The 27109-nt window shown below is 39.2% G+C and overlaps 2 protein-coding genes across 3 annotated transcripts in view; one reads left to right on the top strand and one right to left on the bottom strand.

Annotated features, from left to right (window-relative positions):
• TCAF1 (TRPM8 channel associated factor 1) overlaps positions 1–10779 on the bottom strand; it is a 46578-nt gene extending 35799 nt beyond the window's left edge. For both annotated transcript variants that reach the window (XM_033099274.1, XM_033099271.1), the window contains exon 1: positions 10629–10779. The gene's annotated coding sequence lies outside the window, so the exon portion shown is untranslated. The remainder of the gene's footprint in view (positions 1–10628) is intronic.
• A 12674-nt stretch (positions 10780–23453) lies between these two features.
• On the top strand, positions 23454–24407 carry LOC117018327 (olfactory receptor-like protein OLF3). Its single transcript, XM_033099282.1, has one exon. The coding sequence runs from the start codon at positions 23454–23456 to the stop codon at positions 24405–24407; it is 954 nt and encodes a 317-aa protein (XP_032955173.1).
• Positions 24408–27109: the final 2702 nt, after the last annotated feature.

Below are 27109 nucleotides of genomic sequence, written 5' to 3'. Positions count from 1 at the left end.
ATGTGGCCATAAGCAGGTGCTCCATAATGTCCACTTGATGGATAGATGAACAAAATAGATGAATATGGACTGAGGAAGGCAGTCCTAGAATCACTCTTCAACAAAACAGCAGCTTGATGTAGAAAACTGCTCAAATTACAAATTTCCTGTATTGTTTAAGTTTTCTCCTCTTCTTCGTGTTCTTCTTTTTTTCCCCTTAAGCCTTTTGTTTTCTTTCTATACCTCCCCAAATTTCAGCTGGTTCTATCCTTTCTTTCTCTGTTTCAGACTCCACGTTACTAGTTCAATTTTAAATCTTTTATCCTTCCCTATTTCTAGTTCCCCTAGAGTTTCTGTTTTTCTTTCCAATTTTTTGCCTTGAGTTATAGAGACTGTTATGAAACTTTTAAAGCACTGAAATCACTTTTGAGATGTTAAGTTCTATAAATATTCAGCAACATAGGAGAGAATGAACAACTTATTAAAAAGCCATACTACAGAATATATGCAATCCTTCATAAGGGTGAGCTCAAGTCAGAACCTGAGGAATGTTTTCAATATATATTTTCAGTGAAAAACTTACGGTCCTACTTTTTTATGTTTATCTAACAGGAAAAATAGGGATATATTTGGTGAACTCAGGAAATGGGGAGGGTTGACCAGTAATTTTTTTCTTTAGACATTTTGTATTTAAAAAATGTTACGAAAATAATTTTGAAATAAAAAATACGACTATTCAGTAATACCACTCTTAGGTACATACCCAATAGAAATGCGTACGGATGTCGTCAAAAGACTTGTACTAGAATGTTCAAAGCAGCAGCAGCACCCATTATAGCCTAAAACTGGAAACTACCCAAGTGCCACCTTCCCTGCTTTCTTTCCCATAATGCGCTGCCCTGGCACTACCTTCCATTAAAAGAGTCTTAAAAATGTTACTTCAGACCAACAAATATTGAGAATTTGTCATCAAAAGATCTGCTTTAAAGGAAATTCTAAAAATTGTATCTCAAGAATAAATCAAATCATCTTAGATAAATAATCTAAGATGTAAGACAAAACAGTGAGTGATTTCCAATTCTGGCATTGAGAGAATACCTTGTTTGGAACAACCCTCCCACTGAAAACAACAATGAAAGTTGGACAAGATATCAGTGGAAGACTCTGAAGAGTAACAACACAAGCAGAACTTGGGATGCTATGATCCTGATGGAAGGAAAACACGACCTGAGCTCCACATTCACTACGACTTTTTACTTTAGGGCATTTTCCAGTTCACAGTGCAGGGTAACTGAGACCAAGCAGTCCAAGAGGCTCGGCCTCAGTTACCCTGCATTGTGAACTGGAAAATGCCCTAAAGTAAATAAAGTAAAGGAAAATGTGAACTGGCTCAAGGTGACCAAACTAACTGGAACTCAAAGGGCAAAATTAAGAAAGCTCAGAGAAGTGAATCTAAAACTCTATGTACAAATTCCCCTTAAGTCACTGGCTGACTCCTAAGCTATGCATGCACAGGAAGAGACCCCCAAAAAGATTTGCAGAAAATAGTGGTTAAATGCTAAACAACTGAGCAGTCATTTCAGTAGCTGTACTATTGTGGGAATAAATAAAGCAGTGGAGGGCAGGTCCCACCAAAGTAAATGATTCTTATCAACATACTGCTTTCGGTTGAGATATGAGAAAATCCATAGCATATGAACGAGAATGACATCTAAGGACTATGCTCTTGGAGAAAGGAAAAACCTGAAATGGACCAGTTTTAATAAAGCTTAAAACTAACCTTTGATAATATGAAATTAATCTGCTGGTACTTTATCTGTCCCCCAACCCTGAAAAAATCCTCTTTGAAAAATAATAGCATCAAGCAGAACTTTATAATTTTTCATTCCTGGTGTCCTGCATCCAATAAAAAATTTAGAGGAAGGCTGAAAATCAGGGTAAATTGCCAAGAACTCAGGAAAACAACAGATAATAGAAACAGACTTACAGGTAGTTCAGACATTTGAGTTCTTAGGGACTGACTTTAAAATAACTGTGATCAATGTGTTCAAAAATAACAGAAACAAGGCTGGAGAATTTCTGTATAGAATGAAAACTCATAAAAGAGTAAAATGGAAACTTTAAAAATAAAGTCATTGAAATCAGAAATTCAATAGTTGGCTTTACTTGCATGTTAGACACAAATGTCCAGAGAATTGGTGAAGTATAACAAAGTTTAATAGAAAGTATTTAAAAATAACACAGAGGAAAGAAAGGATGATGCACAAAGAGATGAAAGATATAGAAAGAGTATAATAATATTATGAGACATGGTAAAAAAGTTGTGACATATGTGTAATTAGAGCCCCAGAAGAAGAGAGAGGGAGAATGAAACAGAAGCAGTATGTTAATAATTCATGGCTGAAAATTCCCTGAAATAGATGAAAAACATAAAAACTCAAATTGAAAAAACTCTATGTTCCCTAAGCAGAATAAATACAAAGAAAACTACACCTGGGCACATTATAGTCAAAGTGCTAAAAACCAAATTCAGAGAGGAAATCTGAACATCAGCTGAAGGACCTAAAGGATATTTTCCACTCAGAGAAATAATAATACAGCTGGCTTTTCAAAAGAAATGATAGAAACCAGAACACAATGGAATTGCTTAAATAAAAAAAAAAGAAGAAGAAGAAGATAAAATCTTTCAACTTAAAACTCTATGCACCACAAAATGGAAGGCAAAATAAAGACAATTATAGATAAACTGAAGCTGGGAAAATTTGTTGGCTATACAGTATAAGAACTTTGAAAAGGAGTTTTTTGGGATTAAGGAAGATAATCCCAGATAGGAGCCCATAACTATCTGAAAGAATAGAGAATACTGAAAAGCGTAAATATATGGGCAAATATAAGTTAATATTGACTGTTTAAATAAACAAATACAATGTCTCATGGGATATAAGGGTATACAAAAAATAAAATATACAATAATAGCACAGCTCTGAGATAGAAGTTAATGAAGATAAACTGTTGTAAAGTTCTTGTATTGTTTGAGTCTTACCCTTACCTTGATACCAAAACCAGACAAGAACACTACAAAAAAAGAGAAATTATAGGCATGTATCACTGATGAGCATAGATGCAAAAATCCTCAACAAATATTACTAAACTGAATTCAACAATACATTCAAAGGATACTGCACCATGATCAAGTGGGATTTATTCCAGAGATGCAAGGATCGTTCAACATCTGCAAATCAATAAATGTGCTACACCGCATTTAAGAAATGAAGGATAAAATCATGTGATCATCTCTGTAGCTGCAGAAAAAGCACTTGGCAAAATACAACATCCTTTTAACACAAAACAAAAACTCAACAAATTGGATATGAAAGAAATGTACCTCAGTGTAATAAAGGCCTATATTACAGGCCACAATTAACATCATACTCAAAGTTGATCAGGGACAAGACAAGAAGTCCCACTCTCACCACTTCTTTTCAGCATTGTACTGGAAGTACTACGCTGAGCAATTAGGCAAGAAAAAGAAATAAAAGGCATCCAAAATAGAAAAGAAGAACTTAAAATTGTTTCTGTTTGCAGATGACATGGTCTTAGATATAGAAAACCCTAAAGACTCCACCAAAAAACTATAAGAATTAATAAACAAATTCAGGATGATTGCAGAATATAAAATCAACATAAAAAATCAGTTGTGGTTCCATACACTAACAACAAAGTATCTGAAAAGGAAATTTAAAAAACAATCCTATTTATAACAGAATCAAAAACAAAAAAATACTTAGGAACCAATTTTATCTAAGGAGGTAAAAGATCTGTACACTGAAAACTATAAAACGTTGACGAAAGAAATTGAAGACACAAATAAATGAAAAACCTCGTCTGTGTTTACGGATTAGATGAATATATAAAGTTAAAATGTCTATACAGATTCAGTGAAATCCCTATCAACACTCCAATGGCATTTCCCACAGAAACAGAAAAAACAATCCTAAAATTCACATGGAACCACAAAAGAACTCAAATAGACAAGAAACACTTCAGTAAGAATAAAATTTGAGGCATCACAGTGCCTAATTTCAAACTATACTACAAAGTGATAGTAATCAAAATAGTATGGTACTTGCATAGAGACAGATATATAGACCAACGGAACAGAATAGGGAACCCAGAGCTAAACCCAGAGCATTTACATTCAGCTGATCTTCAACAAAGGTGCAGAGAGCACACAATGGAGGAAAGGATAGTCTCTTCAATAAATGGTATTGGAATAACTGGATATCCACATGCAGAAAAATGAAACTGGACTCTTGTATCTCACACCATATACAAAATCAACTGAACACACATGAGAGACTTAAATGTAAGATCTGAAACCATAAAGTTACTGGATGAAAACACGGGGACAAAGTTTCTTCACATTGGTCTGAGCAATAAAACTTTTGGATATGACCCCGAAAATACAGGCAACAAAAGCAAAAATGAACAATTGGGACTATATCAAACTAAAGAGCATCTGCACAGCAATGGGAAAGCAGAGTGAAGAGACAACATACAGAATGGGAGAAAATATTTGCAAACCATATATCCAATAAGGGGTTAATATTCAAAATACATAAGGGACTTAAACAACTCAATAGTAAGAAAACAAAAAATCTAAATAAAAGATGAGCAAAGGACCAGCATAGACATTTCTCAAAAGAAGACATTCAAAGGGCTGATAGGTATATGAAAAGGTACTTAAATCCACTAGTCATCAGGGAAATGCAAATCTAAACCACGAAATATCATCTCACACCTTTTAGAAGAGCTGTGATCAAAAAAGAGAAAAGATAACAAGTGTTGGAGATGATGGGAGAAAAGGGAACCCTGTGCATTGTTGGTGTGAATGTAACTTGGTACAGTCATTATAGAAAACAGTACATATAGAGGTTCCTCAAAAAATTAAAAACAGAACTACCATATTATCCAGGTACTTCTGGGTACATATATATTCAAGGGACATGAAATCGGTATCTAGAAGTGATATATGCACTCCCATGCTCTTTGCATCATTTTTCACAGTAGCCAAAATATGGATACAACCCAAGTGTCTGTCAAATCGATAAAGAGACTGTGGTACATGTATACAATGGAATATTTTTGGTCATAAAAACAGGAAGGAAACCCTGCCATTTGTAACAACATGGGTGAGTTTGAGGGCATTATGCTAAGTTTCGAAGTAATTCAGACAGTGAAAGACAAATACTACTATACTTGTGGGACCTCTCTTTATGTAGAATCTAAAAGTCAAACTCATAAAAGCATAGCATTTATGATGGTTTATGAGAATAGCATGGTGGCTACTAGGAGGTGGAGTGAAGAAAATGGGGAAATATTGGTCAAAGGTTGCAAAGTTTCAGATATGTAAGATGAGTAAGTTCTGAAGAGCTAATATATGACACAGTGATTATAGTTAATAATACTGTATTATTATGTACTTGAAATTTGCTAACAGTAAATTTCAATTGTTCTCACACACAAAAAAGGGTAAATTAAGTGAGGTGATTAATATGTTAATTAGCTTGATTTGATTGTGGTAATCATTTCACAATGTATGCATATACCTAAAGATCACATTGTACTATATGCCTGTGTGTATGTACACACACACACACACATATACATATCTCGTCAATTATGCCTCAATAAATGTTATAAGTTAAATGTGTTATGCAATTAAAGTATTCCTAAAACATTTACGTTAATACACTAGAATATGTAACTTCCAAATAAGATTAGGAGTAAAATAGGGAAACAAATAAGGAGTAAGAATGAGGGGAGAGGAATCAAACAGATAAAGCAGAAAAATAAAAAGCAAATAATAAGATGGCAGAAAAAAATCAAATTGTACTACTAATTGCAATAAATATAATGACTAAATTATTCAATGACAAGTTATAAATTATACAATAATTTTAAAATCACAGGACTTAAAAAAAATACAGATACGGCTTTGACATATTTACTTAAAACATAAATTTAGAAAGATTTATAGTCAAAAGATGAAAGATAGGTAAATAAACACCAATCAAGGAAACCTAATTTGATATCTGAACAAGTTAAGAATTTAAAACAAAAGGCTTTAATAGGTAGCTATAATATTGTATCCCTACATTATGATAAAATTTTAATTTACTGCAATTCACTAATAATATAACCTCAAAATATATAAAGTAAAAATATACAGCTCTACAATGAGAAATTTCAAAATTTACCGTTGTCATGGGAGACTTTAATATACCTATTTTTGTAATTGATAATACAAGCAGATAAAAAATCGGTGAAAATATGGCAGACCTGGATGTGTAATTAAAACACTTGTTTTAAAGGTATGTGTAGGACATTATATAATTAGAGACTATACATTATTTTCAAGTATACAAATAAAACTGACCACATGCTAGGTTATAACACTAATTTCAATAAACCCAAAGAAACTGGTATCATATATTCTCTGACTATGTTATAAATTAGTTAGGCAACGTTTACTACAAGATAATAGAGGAATCTTCATATGAGTGACTGGAAATTAAAATATACACTTCTGAAAAATTCGTGGCTCAAATAAGAAACCATAATGGAAATTATAAATACTGAAAGGTACATAATAGCAAAATATTCATATCAAAACTCATGAAGTGACACAGCTAAAAAGAAGTGACACACATTTATAGCCTTAAGAGCTGATGTACGAAGGAAAGCCCAAATTTAATAAGCTAAGCATATACCTTAAGAAATTGGAAAATAAATAACAGAAAAATTCAAAGATAGCAGGAAGAAGTAATAAACTAAATACCAATTAATGAAAAAAAGACAGTTTTTTTTGTGTGTGAGTATGTGAAAGAGCTAATAAAGTAGTCCAAATTCTGATAAAATTAATTAAAACAAAAAGAGAAAGAATATATATCCATATTAATAATGAGAAGGTCATAATAGATGATGGAAATATTTAAACAGATAACAAGAGGATATTATGAACAATTTTATTCTATTAATTTTGAATGTGTGTGTGTGTGTGTGTGTGTGTGTGTGTGTATGAAATGGTTAAATATATTGGAAAATATAATTTATGAAAACAGAGTCCATAAGAAAACCTAAATAGTCCTGTAATCCTTAAAGGTATTGAACCAGTTAGTTTAATATCTTCTGACAAAGTAAATTCCAAACCCCAAGGGTTTTCTGGTGATTTGAGGAAATATTCAAGGACTAGATAATTCCAAACTCGCACAAATTCTTCCAGAGAATAGTCATTGTGAGAATTCTACCCTTCTTATTTTATGTGATCATATCAGCAGCACATAAGGTTAATACCAAAAGGGATAATTATAGGCCAATCTCAATTCACGTATATAGATGCAAATATCTAATGCTTATCATTATATCGATATCTATACATAAAATGTATTGCATATTTGTCATAGAGGGTTTATTCCAGGGATGTAAAAAGTTGATTTAATATTAAAAATTGAATACTATACTTCACCATATTAACATATTTAAAAGAAAAAATTATATGTAAAAATCAGTAGCTATAGAAGAAGCATTCACTACAACATCTGCTAATAATCAAAGTGCTTACACAAGGAAGAATTGAACTTTCTTACCATGGGACAAAGCATATACAAAATAACAATAATCAATGCAATATTTAAAGATGATATAGTGAAATCTTCCTCTTTATTAAGGATAAAACAAGATGACCTTCCCTACTTTCATTCAACATTATAGTGGAGGTACTAGCCAATGCACTAAGACAAAATAAATTTTAAAAAATAAAGTTATAAGGATTGGAAAGAAAGAAACAAAATTGTCTTTATTTTCAGATGCTATAACTACTTATTTAGCAAACCTGAAAGACTCCATAGGTAAATTTGGAATTATTGAGTTTATCAAGTTTGATATATAATCAATGTGTAAAAGGCAATTGGATTTCTATACACCAGCTACAAAATATAATTTTTATAAAATAAAACATTTATAAGAGCAATAAAGATACAATGTACTTATAAATAAGTTTAACAAAAATGAGCAAAAGGAAAACAATGAAAAATACCACAAAACCTTAAGAAAACATTAAAGTGAGCTAAATAAATAGCATTATATAGTAAGTTCATAGGTGGAAACAGTCAACATCTTAAAGAGGCCATTTCTCCCCAAATTGATATATAGAATTAATTCAGCATCAATCAAAATTCTAGCAGGTTTGTTTGTTTGCTTGTTTGTTTCTTGTTTTCGTTTTTAAATAACAAGGGTCAAAGGTCCAAGAATTGGTAAAACACTCTAGAAGAAGAATAAAGAGGTGGGAGGATCTTTCCTACCAAGTTTCAATACTGGTTATAAAACTATTTCATATTGGTGCAGAATTAGACAAATAGATAATGAAAGAGAGTAGAGAACCTAAACAAATTCAGGCATATATAAAAAACTTGATTCATGTAGATCACTGGTGCTGGGATAATTATTACCAATATGGAATAAAAATATAATAATTTCCAAGTGAATTAAGACTAATTGCCAAATGCAAAACTATAAAAGCTTTTAGAGGAAAATATAGTAAAATTAATTTATTACTTTCAGAAAACAATTTTCTCAAACAACACAAACTATAAAAGAAAATAATGCTGACTTGAAATGAAAAGACGTAGTTCATTGAGACAGACATACAGAGAAAGAAAAGCTAAGCAACAAATTGAAAGCAGGTATTTGCAGCATAGATAGATAACAAAAGATTAATTAGCTTTCAGATTATATAAAAAAAGCATTCCAATGGTCAATAAGAAAAAGACAAACAACCCAATATGAAAATGAATAAAAGGCAGAAACAAGAATTATCACAGAGAGAAAGGACCATAGCTCGTCAATATATGAAAAGATAGTCAACTTCATTACTTATCAGAGAAATACTCATCAAAATCACAAGGGAATGCTATTCCATGCCTGCCAGACTGGCTAAAAGTGAAATTTCGTAATTCCAAGTTATGACAAGTATGCAGAGCAACAGGAACTTCCATCTGTTGCTGAAGAGAGTGCAGACTGGCTCAACATTTTGGAAAACAGCTTGGAAATAGCCTAATAAAGTTGAACATATACAAATCTTGTAACTCAGTAATTCTGCACGTAGGTATATACTTCAGGGAAACTCATGTGCACGTGAACCAGAAGTCACGGGCAAGACTGTTAGAAGACATTACTTGTTAATATCCTCTGTAGTACGCAGCTTTTAACATGGCCCCCTGATAATCCCTGTTTCTGGGTATTCATTCTCTTGTATCACCCTCTCGCCTTGAGTGTGGCCTGGAACAAGTGACTCACTTCTGATGAATATATGGCAAAGTGATGGGATGTCACTTTTGAGATTAGGTTACAAGAAGAATCTGACTTTTGGCCTTCTCTCTTTCTTTCTCTCTGAGAGCCTTCATTGTAGGGGAAGCAAGCTTCTGTATAGAGGCCCACGTAGCAAAGAACTGATGTGTAAAATAAGGGTCACTTGAACACAAGCACTGTGGTACCCCGACAGTGGGTCTGTTGGTTGAAGCATCTCGGTTGAGACGCAGGGGACTGCGCGAAATTTCATCGCACTACTCAGAACAGTGTGCAATTTAAAACGTAAGAGGTGCTTGTTTCTGGAATTTTCTATGTAATATTTTCAGACCATGGTGGACTGCGGGTGACTGAAACCTTGGAACAGCAGATAAGGGGGAATACTGTATTGAAATGACGTCAATTGACAAATCAACAGTTGGGAGTATAAAAGGATGGTTGGATGGATGGATGGCCAGCTAGACAGATACATTCTGTGCTTCATGTCTGGTTAGACCTGCACTTCTTCCAGTAGTGTCTATGATAATCCCATTGTTAAATCTTTTTCTCCTGCTTAAGGTCTTCTCCCTCCTACCCTCCGCCCCCCCCCCCCCCCCCCCCAGTCAACTCAGCGGCCAGCTCCTCCTGGGCTATTCACCTGGTAACTGTGTAATCCAGCATTTACCTGGAGGCCTAATGCATTCCAGACAGAACATTCCACCCAGTTCCCTGCACTCACCCTCTCCACAACCACCCCTGCACCGCGCACCTCCCTCCCCCACCACAGCCACTCTCAGGGCCCCCTGTAGAGCACTTGTGTAGGTGAGGACTTTAACCTTGGGGGAGGAAGGGTTATGCAGAGGCAGGCTACACTGACATAACTGAAGAGCAAGCCCCAGGAGGTGAGATGCCATCGCCTCCACAGTTCTTTGCGGCTTAAATCTCAATGGCTCCTGTGGAGCCCAGGAAAATAGGGGGTAATCGCCGCCAGACAAGCAAGGGTGAATAACGATGTGGCAAGAAGGAACTAGAGAGCCAGCTGCAGGGAGGCACCTGAGAAAGATCCGTGAGGTATACAGCAAGGACTCCTGCGTGGAACACGTCTGCCAGCCTCCCATCGGGGACATGCAGAGGCCCCACACTAGGCCCCCACCCATCCTGTCCCCACACAAACGCACAGACAGCCTCCCCGGGCGTTCACCACCCGCCCCGTCTCCCCGCCAGGGCCATCAGCGCTTCATAATGTGGCCAGTGTCACCGCCCAGCCTCTCCTGGTCCAGAATCTATCGCTGACCCCCACTCACCGTTTGCCCCTCTGTTCCCTGCAGCGCGAGATCGGGGGCAGAATGCACTGGCTAGGAGTGGGTAGCAGCTGTTCCCAACGGGAAGGAGCTTCTCAGGAGAGAAGGGACTGGATGGCGGAAAAGGCCTGGGACGTGAGAAGTCACAGGCAGGCAGAGAGGCGAGGAGGGGCCATCCCGGGAACTGATTGGTGGCTGTGGCGGTGGAGGGCGGAGCCTGGCTGGCCACCTCTGGACTGCAGAGGCCCGGCTTTGTGTCAATTTCTGCACGAAGATGCGGCCCCAAATCCAGGATGGAGAGACACTGGTGCCCGCCCCGGGAGTGCGGCAGGATAATTTGTTGAAAAATAATCCCTGAGACTATTTATGAAAAAGTGAGGGGCTGACAAATAATAATAATATATTTTTCTATAAGATAACGCACAATTATTTTTAAAGATGAGTTAAAAAATCCTTGGGTCCTAGATATATTTTTAATTAAAAGAATCAAGTTGTATTACAATGGAGTATATGATTACATTCTTATAAGAAGAAAATCTTACATTGCTTATATTTATAAGGGAAGGGCTATGAGTGAAGAAATTGCCTATCGATACTTCATAACCATTTAATTGTTTTAAAACTATCACATGTCTTGTTTTATGAATTAAATAAAACAGGAAAGGGTTAAAATTTTTACTAACCAATAAATAGGTGACCGACACTGAGCATGAGGGAGAGAAAAGGCCTGGCTGTTGAAAGTATGGACTTTGAAGCCACTGTGACATCCTCTACTTAACCAGCTGGGGAGTGCATGTGTTTCCTAATGCTGTGGTAACATGTGACCACAAACTTAGTGGCTTCAAACAACACATTTATTAGCCTACAATTCTCACTGGCTAACATCAAGGTGTAGGTAGGGCTGTGTTTCTTCTGGAAGCTCTAGGGAAGAACCCGTCTCCTTGCCTTTTCTAGCTTCTAGAGGCTGCTCAAATTCTTTGGCTTGAGGCCTCTTGCTCCAAACCAGCAATCTCATCACTTGGACCTCTGCTTCTTTCCTCACATCTCATTGTCTGCTTCTCCTCTTTGACTTATTTCTGAGGAAATCTGACCCTGTCAGTTCCCTTTCTGTCCTAGATCCAATGGGCCTCCCTCAATTCTAAATCCCACTTCCCCATGTTATCGGATTCCACCTTTGGTCCTTTGGTTCATCTTCTGTCTTCTGCATTGTTTGTCTTTGTCCCCCAGATAACGTATTTCTTTACAGGTAGGAACTGTTGTGAGTAGAGCACCTTATCAACAGAACACTTGCACAGCCCTCTTACTGCCACTTAAAAGTCAGGTGCTTTTCAGAGTTGTTGAAAGACATGTGACAACGTGTGAGAGGGACGCTCTAAACCTCCAGAGGCTGTCAGTACTGTGTGCCCAGTCTGCACGGGCTCCCCGCTCCCCGCTTCCCTCTCCAGGCCCTCACCCTGGCCAGACTTTCCTCCGCAATTCCAGGGCCAGTCCACAACGAGCAAGTCAATGACGTCAGAGGAGGAGGGGCGAGGGGCCTGGGGGCGAGGAGGCAGCGGGAGGAGGAGAGTTGCTGAGCAGAACAGCCTGGCCCCCAAACGCAGGGAATTTGCTGGCAGAGGTTCTTGTAGTCTGCGTGTGCTTTGCAGGGTGGAGGAGGTACGTAGTGTGCACTGGCTCTGTCTCCTGCCAGCCACACACACACACACACACACACACACACACACACACACACACACGAGGACTGCACCACGGATCTTTGCCTCATGGATTTTGTACTGAAAGCACGGGAGTCTTACGTGGGCATCCGATGTCAAGATCATGCTCCATTTCTGCCTGTGCTAACCTTTTCTGCAGTCTGCATTTCAGTATTCTTTTTTTTTTTTTTTTTTATAAAGGAGTACACTGGGTGAGATATTTTAGCTCTGAAACTGTGACCAAATAAATACACAGCAAGACCAACAACTAAAAATGGTGGGCTCTGGGGGTGTATCTGGGGAGAGGAAGGCGGTAGGCAGTATCACTAGTCACTGTCAGTGTCTGAGAGGAGGAGGGGTATGGCAGGAGAGAAATGCAGCTGTCTTGGCAGAGAGAACGAGGGTGCAATCCAAACCAAACCTCCATCGGCCGCCACAGGTCCCCCAGACACCCCTCTCAGCTGTGCAAACATGCCCAGACACTGGCTTTGCCTTTCACCCCCAAAGGACGTTGTAGTCAGAAACTACGGCTCTCTGCCTGGGAAGCCAGGTTGCTCATTTCTAGAGACCTTTGAGAAGTGAACCCTCAGGTCTGCCCTCCAATCTCAGGCCCCGCCTGGCAGATGGTGCTGAGGGAGATTAGACCTTGGCAGGGAAGTGAGGGGACAAAGGCTTGCAGATTTTGAGAGTAAAGGAGGCAAGGGAGAAGGAGCAGTGGTTGTACCTGTGAACAAAAAGGCCGATCCTCTCCTTAGAAGGAGAGAATTCTTCCTGCTTCCAACTGGGACATTGACTTTGTTTCTTGCCTTCAAACTTGAGCTGAACATTAACTCTTCCTGGGTGTTTAGCCTGTTGGCCTTCAGACTGGATTTACACCATCGGCTCTCCTGTGTCTCCAGCTTGCCACAAACCCTGGTCCACCCTAAAACAAAACAAAACAAAACAAAAAAACCCAAACAACTCCCTTCACCCCCAAAAACACCCCAAAATAAAAATACCCAGCCAGTTATTTTACCATCACAAACAGGCTTGTTAGGGAATGGCAGAAGAATTTCAAGTTACAACATGTGAGCTCTGAGGTGTCTTATTTTTTTAGGATAATGACTTGCTTATTTTTATGAAAGCTATATAATTCATGAATAGTCGGAAAGAAAGGAAAAAAGGGGCTTATACTAAACATACTCTTTTTTTTTAATTTAAAAGGTATTTGTCTTAGTCAGTTTGGGCTTCTAAAACAAAAATATAGATTGGATAGCTTAACAACAAAAATTTTATTTGTCCCCGTTCTGGAGGCTAAGAAGTCCAAGATCAAGTTGCCAGCAGATATGGTGTCCCGCGAGGATTCTATTTCTGGTTCAGAGATGCCGTCTTCTCCCGGTGTCCTCACATGGCTGAGAAGGAGCTCAGGTATTTTCAGCCCCTTACAAGGGCACTATTCCCTTTCATGAGGGCTCTGCCTTCATGACCTAATGACTTCCTAAAGGGCTCACCACCTAATACCATCATATTGGGGGTTAGGATTTCAGCATATAAATTCTGGGGTGACCAAATACTTAGTTCATAACAGTTAACTTGAAGTCTACAACAACAACAACAACAGCCAAAGAATTGCTCAGGTAAATGTTTCTTCACAACAAGAACATCTGAAATATTGCTGCGTGTTCTGTACCGTGGTGTTCTCCAGTGGCTGGGTATACCCTCTTGTCAGGGAACGGCATTTTTGAACCCTGGGAAACTGTGAGTGCTGCTGGTTTTGATGGTTTCTGTGGAGACCATGGTGGAGGTAGAGAGAAGTTCCTACACTTGGAGGATTTTATTCTGACTTTTCCCAGGGCTCTTCACCACGTCAGTCCACTATCTCATGATTGGGTGATATCAGTGAGAATTCTTAGCATTTTATCAACTTATCTCTTTCCTTAGTATAATTTCTTAGGCCACGAAGGTGCTATTGGCAGAATGAGTGAGGGGATTAAACATCGTTCCAAGGGGAACCAGATCTTATTTTCTGTAGAGGCACGATTTAGAGCCAAACAGCCTGGCATCGAATACCCATTCTTACATTAAGACATGGGTTAAAGAGAGCCTGGCACATAGCAAGGGCTCAGTAAATGCCAGGCATTTATTATTAAATTAATACCGCTTTTAGAAATTCATGGAACGAGGTTGTGCCACATTCCTCGTTTGCTCTATGCTAAGAAATATTTCTTTCACGCGTTTACAACTTTCTTTAAAAATAACTTTATTAGATGTTAATGGAAGGGAATTTTGTGATCTCGCTCTTCTCTGTCATCCTGCCACTGCCTCTTCACATGTATGATCACCAACACGTTCCTGGGAGGATTTCACCTATTTTCTTTTACAAATTCTCAAATGTTCACAGGTTTTGCTTTAACTTAAAAGAGTTTTGTATGCCTGTTTTTCTCCTGGTCACTGAAAAATACAGCCTCCACAGTGTAAGTCTGCAGTTTCTCTCTCTTTCTCTCATACATACAGCCTCTCTTGCTCTCTTTAAATCCCATTTAGGATATTCAAATAGGGTGGTTTGAAGAGAGAGAGAGAGAGGAAAAAAAGCCTAATATCCTCTTCAGGGAAGAAAAACAATCTATTTTAAAGCAGGATCCAAAAAAGTCTTGACAGGTCTGGCTCAGGCCTGGACACTTTTAGGGGGACACTCTCTGACACTCCTTGGCTTACAGAAGTTACTGGTGATGACACTGACACTTCCTGGGGCATGGGAACCCCAAAGCCACCCAATTTCCTCTCGCCAACTTCCTCAGACCCTGCTAGGCTCCCATTCCCTCAGACCCAGAGCCTGGATTTCAGGCATGTAACCCCTGAGAAAGTCGGATTTCAGCTGGCCATTCCCGGAGGAAGCCCCGTCTCAACAGAGCCAGGGGCAAGGGAAGCCTCCCAAGCCCCATCCTGACTGGGCCACATGCTCTGCCCATCTCCCTTTATGTCCAGGGCCTGGATGCTAGGCAGGGAAGCCCAGAGAGGTTGAACGTTGACCTGGGCTCATGTTTTCTGAAAGACAGGAGACTCCAGTAGACCCTTGTATGAGGGAATCCTATTTTCTCCACCCACCCACACCCCTTGATCTAACTGCAAGTTCTGCCCCCAATTGGTCACGCTCTAGGGCCTCCGTGTTGTACGTGGAAGCCCTGGGGAGGTACAGCGATGGTCAGTCCATGTGTAGTGATCCCTCTCTATCTAGAAGGTACCCGGGCCTGTCTTCAATCTCTGCTGTTGCCAGAAGCAAAACAACTCCCCCCTCCTAACCTCCTACGTTTTATTTGCTTATGGATAGAAAAATAAACATCCCCACTAAGTTAGATACCCATGCGATTAACTGAAAAATATCCTTAAGAAATGGTGCAAACTACCAGTGGGGGTGGCATACTTCTCACTGAAGTGCAGAAGGGTTGAAGAGGTCAAACGACTGGGTATATAGCCACTCTGATTATGGGAGGTTTTGACTATATATACTGGTATAAATCCCATATAAATCCTCTTTGTATTCTGCTTTTTTTTCCACTTAAAGTATCATTTGTGTGTGTGTGTGTGTTTATTACATTTTCTAATACCATGTTTACCTGAAAATAAGACCTAGCTGGACCATCAGCTCTCATATGTTTTTTGGAGCAAAAATTAATATAAGACCTGGTCTTATTTTACTATAATATAAAACCGGGTATAATATAACACAATACAATACAATACAATATAATATATAATATAATACCGGGTTTTGTATATATAACATAATACAAGACCGGGTCTTATATTAATTTTGCCCCAAAAGACGCATTAGAGCTGATTGTCTGGCTAGGTCTTATTTTCGGGGAAACACAGTAGGTCATTGTCGGTCTGAAGGAATGCTATTCACTTTTTTTTTAAAGAAACTAATAATAGTTTAAGTGTGCTATTACCTGTTGATTTAAAATAGAGAAATGATATTTGTCATGTTAAGGAAATATAGTTTTATTTCTAGCATACCAAAACATATAAAGTCTGGAATGGGCAAAGCATCTTATTGAATTTCTTCTGTTTTTTTCCTATTGATCCAGTAGATGTTCAGATTTTAATTTCTTATATTGGTGGAATGTATGCACTTGATTATGGTAAATCACGTTTAGATTAAGCTGTTAAAATTACGGACACTTTATTTAGAAGTTTTAATCTACTTTCGTAAAGGAGCTTCGTCTATACAGCACTCTCATATTTTTATTTTGTAGAACAGTGATCAGGAACATACCGGTATGTGGATCATGCTCAAATAACTTTGGGAAATTCCAGGTTCTACATCCATTTTTGCAGATTTGAAGTCGTATCAGCATATTAAAGGCTTGGAGCAGTCCTGCAATAAATAACGCTTCTTAAATATTTAATGCAACACTGTTTATATTTACTTAAAAATGAATTTGTCCCCCCTGGGATACCTATTAAAATGTGTGGGACAGACCTTTGCGCATACCAACCTAGGGACACACTGGTCAATGAATTTTTTTTTTTTTTTTACTGACTTTGCCAGGTTTAGTTACTAGAGTTATGTTAGCTTTATAGGATCTGGACATGGATACAACTTTGTCGATATTTTGGCTTATTTATATTAAAATAACATTTTTATAATTATAAAACTATATGTCCATTATAGAAAATTGGAAAAATACTAAAACTCATAGAACAAAAAAATGTAAATCACTTATATGTAATCCTACTGTTCGGATCATAAGTTGTTATAGCTATACATAGGTATCTATATATTTATGTACCAATGTATTTATACATAAGTATCATATAGTTATAAAGTTGAGACTGTTTTATAAATTGCATCCAGTTCCATGTTGTATTCTTTTCACTCTGATTTATATCTTAAACATTGATCATGCTATTAAATATTCTTTAAACATTTTTAATGGCTGCATAATAGTTCACTTCATTTACTGAAATTGTATTTATTTTCCATTTTAGAAATCAGATTATTCCAGAAGTTGGCTAGTCACAACAATCTTGTTAAAAATATCTGTTTTACTTACACCTTGATTTGCATTTCTGATTATGGGATGCATTTCTTGAAGTAGAATTAATGATCCAAGAGACATAGCATTTTGTGGGTTTTTGATACATAATGCCAAATTATTTTCTAGAAATGTTTTGTATATTTATACTTCCAACAATTCAATGTGAATGTATCCATCTGGACTTCCACTGTACTGAATACCTTATTTTCCAGACATTGTGTAGTCTCTCCACCTGTGGACTGAAATCCTTTTTGGTACAGATTGAAACATTTGTGGCAGAATGAGTGTTTGTCTCCTTTCTTTTCTTCCTGGAGCCCAACACATGTGGAGCCGAATGCATGTAGAGCCTACCATGAAAAAAAGGCTTATTTTGAAATATAACCCCCGGTATGGGGAAGTTCGGAAGATGTATTAGCTTCAAATTAGTATTTGCAGTTCAGAAGTCCATATATCTTTTAAAGAATCCTTCCAGAGACTGGTTTGGGAAAGGGTCTTACTCTGTTCCTGTCTTCATCTCATTATCCAAAGCATTCCCTTTTAAACCTCCGATTAAGCAGGGAAGCTGAATGGAGCAAGAAAAATGGCAGAAAAGTCTAGCTGAAGGCTGGACACAGAGGACTTTGTGGTGAACAACTGGGGCTAACAGGACAGGGGCTGAGGGAAAAGGGAGGTCAAGACCTGGGAGGAATGTTTGCTGCTGATTGCAGGGGCATGCTTGCAATGTTGGAAAATCCTGAGAATATAGAGCTAAGGCCCTATGCTTATGGGTGGAGTTTGGCAATAGGTCGGGCACAAAAAGAAGTCACAGTAAAATCTCTGCATGGATTACAATCTATCCCATACACCTGCGATAAAACCCCATGGGTCTCTCGAGTTGTGGGCACTTGTCTGGCTGACACGAAGGCTCTTTCTGTTGTCGTCTGCCTTGCCCTCCAATGTGTGCATACAGTTGGGTCATAGAACTTAGCCAAGGGCATTTTTTTAATCATGGGTGCTAACCTGTCAGAAAAATAGTTTCAAGGAGCTGCAGTAGACCCTCAGAAAATGATGATGTTACTTAAAATGCACTCTCAGGGGAGAAGATGCAATAGTCTCAGGTCTAAAGATGAAGTCTGTAATTTAGTAATTGGTGCTTCAGTGGGAGAGAGGATTATTCTGCGTTGTGAAGATGCCAGGGGAGGGCAGCCCGGAGTAGGGTGGGGGGGTGGATGTGTGCTGGTGAGAACAAGTCCATGTCAAGTAACGTATTTTAGGGACAAACAGTAGATTGTTTTTGGAAGAAGTTACATCGATGGCAAAATGATTGTGCTGGCTCTTTATTCCTCTGCCTAGAAGACAGCAGACTTTCAATATTAAATACTTTGAAATGTGGAGAAAACCAATGACCATTTTATTAGAAATGTAGAGGACAAAGGGATATGTAAAATGGTACCAGAGGGATGCAATCAGCAAATTCAAATTGTGGGAAACTCTGGAAGTGCTTCAAGTGCACAGAATTTTTACCCCCTGAACCGTTTGAGAGCAAGTTGCTAATACAATTTCCTAATCACCTCTGAATGTTAAGAAGACGTCCTATAGAAGCAACGTACAACCATCACAACCGGAAAAATTAATATCACTACCACCTAATCTTCAGATTTCATTTAAATGTTGCTAATTATCCAAATACTGGCATTTGTAGCAATAGGATCTAGTCTAGAATCACCCATGGTCCATTTACTTGTCGTTGTCTTTTCTCTTCTTCAGTCTTGAACAGTTCTTCAGTCTGTCCTTCCCTTTGTGACCTTGACACTTGAAGACTATAGCCAGCTATTTTATGTGGCCTCAATTTGAATGTCTCTGATATTTCTTTGTGATTATATTCAGGTTATTCATTTCTGGCAACAGTATCACAGAAGTGATGCTGAGTTCAACATTCTCTTGGATGTCACTTGATTTCAGTTTTATCCCATTACTAACGATATTCACGCTCATTACTTGATTCAGGTGGTGTTTGCCAAGCAGTTGAGAAGAAGCTGTTTCTTTAGCAAAAATTCCTCATTTAACTCCCCTGTCATACAGCCCTCCAGTGCTGTTTTAATTTAATTCGCCTCACCTTCTAATCCCATAAGCTCATTTTTTCCAAATGTGCAGGGGCATACCTAAAGCCACTGACCTGGCTTTATTTGTATTTGCACAGTTTTGTGTCACGTTAACCTTCTATATTTGACTATTTAGAACATTTCTCTTAATATGCAGCATTCCCCAGTTTCCACGTAGAAACATTGCACCATTGCTTTCCAATATCTCACTTTCCAATATCTCACACACATGAATATGCAGAAAGTATATTTTGTCAGGCTTTTACAACCTTTTAGAGGGAAGACTAATCAGAGAAATCCTTTGATTCCGTACAAAAACAAAATCAAATATACATGCTAGAATTACTTGCCTCACTATTAGGTTGTTGGAAAATTAAATGTAAAATGCAATTTTGATCCTCAAAAAAGGAGAAGGAATTGTTGGGAGGGTAGGGAGATGGTGGGATGGCAAAGGTATATAGAAGAGGCAGAGCTGTGTCCACATCTGCCATCCTAAGTGGAGCCTGCAGCTAGGTCTGAGTGCAGCACGTATGAGTGCTGGGTGGCAGATCACCATTTCCTGTCCCTTTAGCATGTGTAACCAGTGGGCGAGTGTCCTTAACTCCAGTGGCTTTGTAGCGGAAGGAACAGATGGAAGGTGGAGAGCGTGGCGTCTTCTGTCCATATTCTGTTATGAATTCCTTGTGTTGTGCTGAACAATCATTTTTCTTCTCTGGACCTCAGTTTTTATGTCATGGGGTTGGGGGAAAGGAATACGTCAGAACGGTGAAATTCTGAAACGAGAGTAATACTAGTGGAGTAAAACAGAAACAGATAATCATCAGAAAACGTTTGCTCCTTTTGGGCTTGCAGAGTCTCTCACCCATAGACCTTGCGTATGTTTCACTTATTCACAAAGCTCTGCCATTCCAATCACATGCTCCTTTATAACTGCTTCCCTCCCCACCCCCACTCAAGGAGCTGTCCATATGCCCTCTCATCCTTGAGGCCTGTTAAGCTAAACTTGCCATATTCCAGAAACTCTTAGAGTAAAATCTTCATTTATGCTCCTGTTTCAGCTCAGAACATGCTGAGCAGGAGATTCATCTTCAAAGAAGTGATGAGGAGATACGTAAACATCCTGGAGGTTTAAACAGTAGGAACAGAGAGTGAAAAGGAGAATTATTGTCCATGGATGTCTTTTTCCTTCCTTCTGGGCTTCTCTGGAGGCCCCAGGGGCTGGCTGGAGCTTTGCTGTGGAGGCTGAGTCAATAAGATTTATAGCTAGAGCTTGTGGGGCTCATATGCTTGGGGAATTCATAGAACTGAGTGAAAAGACATTATAAAACCATTTAAAAAATTTTTATGGTCTTAAAATGTGCTTCTTTTTTCTTTCAAAGGTTTTTTTTTTCTCAGGCATGGGTTCTGACACAAGCTTTCTCACAGAAGTGCTATCAGACATTCTGCACTGCTGGAAATTGCTAATTCCAACAGGTTTTTGAAAATGATCACCAAGGGGCTGTTGGGTAAAAAAGAATAGAGGAGAAGGAAGGAGGTTGTTTTGCATTGAAATAAATGTGAAAATGCAATTTACAAAGCTGAGCTGCCTTCTAGGAATGGAAAGAATTAATCATCGGCCTGGGCTTTCTGCATTAGGAGCAGGGAGCTTAGGTTCCCACAGAGCTTCTCTTTCCAATTTAGGTGGCCGGGGCAAGGAGAAATTATGTCCTTTAGGCAAAGTAGCTGAAAACACCCCACACAAACCAAATCTGTTCTTTCAATGAGCTTAAGATGCCAAGCAAAACAAATTGACAGTTGCAGTGGTGGAAGGCAGGCAGTTTAGAAAGGCTGTCTAGAGAGACCACTGCTATCAGAAAACCCCAAAACAGCTCCGCTGTGTTATCCATGTGGTTCCCTAAATTCCATGGACATGCTGTTACCCTAGTGCAAATTGGGGGCGTGGGTTAAGGAGTTGGGGTGAAGGAGGGTTGACATCTTTCAATTTCAAGGATTAGTCAAAGGCCTCCTTCTGTGAGAGTCGAAGACTATCTAAAGGAAAAAATAAATGAACAAACCAAAAATTAAAGCCTAAAGTTTAATTTTTTCCGTTAAGATTTAAACATGTAGGTAGAAAGATTACAAATAAATCTCTTATCATTACAGGATCCAAGAAAAACTACTCTTAACGTTATTAAACATGGACCTTTTCCCTTTTGAATTTCTATTTTTAAAAACATAGCTGCAAATTGGGCTTAATGAAATCATTCAGCAATTTCAAATAAACCTTTTTATTTTGAAATAATTACACGTTCAGAGGAAGTTATAAAAATGCACAGGGAGTTCCTGTGTCCCCTTCACCTAGTTTTCCCTAATGTTCACATGTTGCACGACTGGACAATATCAGAGCCAGGAAGCAGACCCTGGTGTAGTCCACAGAGCTTATTCCAATCCCACCAGTTTTATATGCACTTGTGTGTGTGTGGATGTGTGTGTGTGTATGTATGTGTGTATGGTTCTAGGCCACTTTTTCCCATGTGTGGATTTGTGTAAGCACGACAGTCAAGATATAGAACTGTTTCATCACCACAAAGCCACCTTGTACTGTATCCCTTTATATGGCCACATGCTCCTAACAACATATAATTTTTGCCCACTTTAAAGTCAACAGGACATTTACAGAGGCACTCCCCTTTACCAGAATTCAAGTTCTTGTTCCTCACTCCCTAGAGCTCCCTCTCGGCAAACTTCAAATGAACTCCTGCTTATATTTTAGATATCAGCTCACAGGTCCATTTTTCAGGAAAACGTCCCTGGTGCCCATCACATGGATGTGCAATCTGCATATGGCGCTTTATTTTGCTGCCTGTAATGGTGGTAGATCATTCATTTCAGGTCTGCAGATGTACTTTCATGAGTTACCCTTGTCAGATCAATTGAAGAGCTAAAATTGAACCTGCTAATTTTACAATCCTGTTTGAGTATTATGTGAAAATGATTTGAACCATTGGAAGGATCCAAACTTTTAGCTAGCTCTTTCACAGAAATGCTACAGGGAAGGCTGCAGAAGTCATTGATGACAAATGCTAAAGGCCTTTGAGAAGGAGTAATATTACACCAGAAAGCCTGCGCAGCCATTTTCATACCATATTTTTTACCAAGACCATATCCAAGGGCTAGAATTGCAGAAAAGTAACAAGCAAGTCAGAATGACAGAAACAGAATGGTAGAAGAATAAAACAAGCAAGATAAAATTCAAACTCTTCTCCCTGTCCTTCCAAAGACTAAGAAACCAGATTCTAAGAAAAACCCATATTGCCCTGGAGGTGCCAAGCGTCTGAGTTGCCTTTTAGACTTCAAATCTATCAAAGGTTTTGCTTTCTCTTTTTATGTCTGAAATGTAGAAGGGACATGAGAAGGAAGCACAACATTTGTTACTCTATTTTTCCCAGGGTTGAGTTGAAGTATTAAGAGCAATAACAGTTAATACTTTCCCCATAGGTTATTTACATTTGAGTTTATATACTTGTAAGTTATGCAACATTATTCCATTTTGTATGTAAAAGTTTAAATCTTTAATCCAGTCACACATCTGGTAAATCATAAAAACAAGTTTCATATTCAGGTTTTCTAATTCTAGAACTTTACATGAGACACCAGTCTTATTTATAGTGTACATCTGTCTGAACGTCGAACAATTTTATCTTCAGTGTTTATCACTTTACCTCCTATTGTCACCTACCATCCTCTCTCATCCTGGAAACTGAGGTAAATTGAAAAGATACAGAGCTTCCAAAAATTGCACTGCATTCTCTCCAGGATTTAACTGACTCCCTGAGACCACATTTGTCTTTGTGAAGGGGTATCTTCTCTCTTCCGTAGAGTAGATATAATGCATATTGGGATCAAGCCTGTAGTCTTGGCCCGTAAATGATCTGAAACCATTATGGCTGGCAGGTCTTACACAATATGCATTATTTTAAGAAGTTATGGTTCTTTGATTCAACAGTTTGTTCTTTCTGATTCTTCGCAGATTAATAATTCTCACGTTTTTTAATGGGAACAGATAACCAGACGTGGGTGAGAGAGTTTATTCTCCTTGGCTTGTCCAGTGGCTGGGACACTCAGGTCTCTCTCTCTGTCCTGTTCTCCATCACATACCTGGTGACAGTCCTGGGGAACTTCCTCATTGTTCTTCTGATCAGACTGGACAGCCGACTTCACACTCCCATGTATTTCTTTCTCACCAACCTCTCGGTTGTTGATGTCTCTTATGCCACAAGCATCGTCCCTCAGATGTTGGTGCATCTTCTTGCAGAACATAAAGCAATCCCACACGTGAGCTGTGCAGCCCAGCTATTTTTCTCGCTGGGCTTGGGTGGGATTGAGTTTGTTCTGCTGGCAGTGATGGCCTATGACCGCTATGTGGCTGTGTGCGACCCCCTGCGATACTCGGTCGTCATGCATGGAGGGCTGTGTAACAGGTTGGCCGTCACATCCTGGGTCAGCGGCTCCGTCAACTCTCTCATGCAGACCGCCATCACCTTTCAGCTGCCCATGTGCACCCACAAGTTGATTGACCACATATCCTGCGAGCTCCTAGCTGTGGTCAGGCTGGCCTGTGTGGACACCTCCTCCAACGAGATTGCAATCATGGTTTCTAGCCTCGTCCTGCTGATGACCCCATTCTGCCTGGTACTCGTGTCCTATGTACAGATCATCTCCACCATCCTAAAGAGCCAGTCCGCAGAGGGAAGAAAGAAAGCCTTTCAGACCTGTGCCTCTCACCTCACCGTGGTTGTCCTGTGCTATGGCATGGCCATTGTCACTTACATCCAGCCCCGCTCCGGCCCCTCTGTCCTCCAGGAGAAGTTGATCTCTCTCTTCTATGCCCTTTTGACACCCATGCTGAAACCCATGATTTATAGTCTAAGGAATAAGGAGGTGAAGGGGGCGTGGCAGAAACTATTAAGGAAATTATCTGGATTCACGTCAAAATTGGCAACTTGATGAATCATGAGCATCACTTAGAGAAAAGAGCTTTGCCTGTGTTTTCTCCCACCCAACTCAGATATGACAGGCAGCAACTGTGTTGCCATGGCAACGAGGAAGATGAACCGTGTGCTGGTGACGTGGGGTAGGAGGCTGAGAGGTGGGATTGGGGTGTGAGATGCGGGGGCATTTTTATGTCACAGGAGCATGTTCAGAGGACGTAAGCACTGCTGTCACTTCATCATTTCTTAATCTCCATTCATATGACCTGAAAGTCATTGGAAAAAAACCCACACACAACATTGACTGCTTTGATTCATCGCATTGTTTGTAATCATGGATCTATTCAGGAACCTTTGCACCACTGGTTCCTATTCATCCAAATTTTGTACAAGGTGATTGTGTTTCCATTTGGAACAAACCACTTTCACATTGTAGACTCACTTAAAAAATGTGTGGTATATGTAACCACATCCATCCATTAGTTTGCGAGTCACTGTTCTGAGGACAGTGTTGCTGTCCAGGCTGATTGAAATGCTTTTATGCAGGACCATCACGTGGACATAATGTGTGTCTGAGTGCTGCTACAGGTACCTCAGTGCAGAAGCCTCAACAGAAGGTCTTGTTTCACATCAACAGGACTCTTAACTAAAGCGGGTTTGTACACATGATTCTTACTGGCCAAGGAAAAGCTATGTTTCAGGCCCTGCCTGAGTATACAGACAGTCTGAGAGGAATTTTCCTGCGTATGTAAGGCTCACCATTTAAATATTAAAACTGTCTAATTCTGAAAAAATCTATTAACTCTTTTTCCTAGACTTTAGAAACAAAATGTGCATATACTATTTGAAATAATGTATAAAATGTAAAAGATGTAGTTAATCTAAGAAAACTGATGAAAGATCAGACAACTTTAGCACGGATTTTGGGAATCAGGATAGTGAAATCAGCTGTGCAGATGTCACACTCTACGCTCCATCCCTGCTTCACACACCACAGGGCCTGCTTGGTCTTCATAAATCCACGGAGCTGGGATGGTCTGAGAGGGGACCATATCTCTGAGAAAAAGCCGAAGTAAATAAGGTAAAGGGGAGGGAAGAAATCCTTGAACAAGGGATAAGGAAGGGGAAGGAAAGAGGAGAGAGACCGTGATCACGGCAGCTCATCTTCTTCCCTTGAAGTCTCAAAGCCCTTTCTTCCCACTGTCTCTTCTTTATGTCGGTTGATTTGCAGTCATCCATTTGTGAACATATTATCACAGACTCTCAGTGTGCAAGCAGCGTTGAAGGCTCATATAGCCCAGAGCCTGTTTGGTATTTTAATTTTACCTTGCAATAATCCAATCCCAAATTTTGTGAGATAGGCAAGTATCTCAAAGAAGTGAGTGCTAGCGGGCTATATTTTTCTTGGTGTTAATTCAGGAAATACTATAGGAGCGTCTATGTGTCTATAACAGTGAATGGTTGTTGAGACACAATAGTCAATACGATACGGTTCTGGCAAGGATATTGCCTGTATAGCAGGGATAAGAGACAATGAAGCAATCAAAATGCAGTGTTTGGTCTCAGAGAGAGTAAGCCTTCGGGGGTGATTGCAGAAGTCTTCCTGTATGAAAGGACCAAAAAAGGTCCAGGTGGAGAGCAGGAAGGTGACAATAAGTGACCCAGAGGACAAGCAACCTGAGCAAAGGGGCGACCTGTCAAAGATGCAGAGCTGGGCAAGAGTGTGAGATTACCAAAATGTCCTGAAGTGCGCTTGCAGGGCAGAGAAGATTGAGGAAGGAGTGGGGATGAAGCAGGCCTCTCAAGAAGGGTCAGATCACGGAGGGCATTGAATGCCAAAATACCTTTTACCTTTAAAAGTAACGGGAGCCACGACAGATTTTGAAGCAGGAGCATGGCTTGACAAAATTTACGTTTTTGAATTAGCACTCTGGCAAAGGAGTCAGAGGAAGAAGAAAAATGGAGCTAAGGCGACCAGCTACGGGGCTGCTCCATGATTCCTAATGAGGCACTAGCAGAATCTGAACTAAAAGTAGTGGCAGTGGGGAAAGAGAAAAGTCAAGTCAAGTCACATGATTTAAGAGATTCAGAGGAACAGTTCATTTTCTCTGTATGGAATTCCTATATGGACCCATATCTGGTCTAAAATGTCATAATTCTGTCTGAATTTTCTGCAACTGTGGACTAAACCACAAAACTTGCCAATATGAACATAACCTATAAATGGAGAGGAAAGGGATGAAAGAAGAAAGTTAGTTAAAAATACAAATATTCATATGACACTTCAAGGAGGAAAATAAGTGAAGATGCGGTATCCTCATTTCTACACCTGTTAAAATGTTTGTGACTTTTCTCCACTCTTCATTGCACGGTCCCTTTGCCGTCACCCAACCTCCATTCCTCTGCTTATCACCCCTCCTCCCATCTTCAAGGTCAGCAGCAGAGAAACTTCTGTCTGAACCTGATCCTTTTCCATTTTTGCATTTCTTTCTCCTGACGCTGGTCCTCCTACACCGCTCTTATGAGGATTCTTCTAATTATATTGGGACCACTAAGATTATCTAGGGTAGTCTCCATCCACATTTTAAGATTCTTAATTTAAATACGTCTGCCAGGTTCCTTTCAACATATAAGGCAGCATATTCACAGGGTCTGAGACTCAGGCACGGACATCTTTTTGGGGTCATTTCTCAAACCTATTCAAATTGGCCACTTAGT

This window comes from Rhinolophus ferrumequinum, chromosome 26, assembly GCF_004115265.2.
Source record: "Rhinolophus ferrumequinum isolate MPI-CBG mRhiFer1 chromosome 26, mRhiFer1_v1.p, whole genome shotgun sequence".
NCBI classification, from domain to species: domain Eukaryota; kingdom Metazoa; phylum Chordata; class Mammalia; order Chiroptera; family Rhinolophidae; genus Rhinolophus; species Rhinolophus ferrumequinum.
The sequence above is the reverse complement of the archived record's forward strand: the minus strand, read 5'-3'. Positions and strand labels throughout refer to the sequence as shown.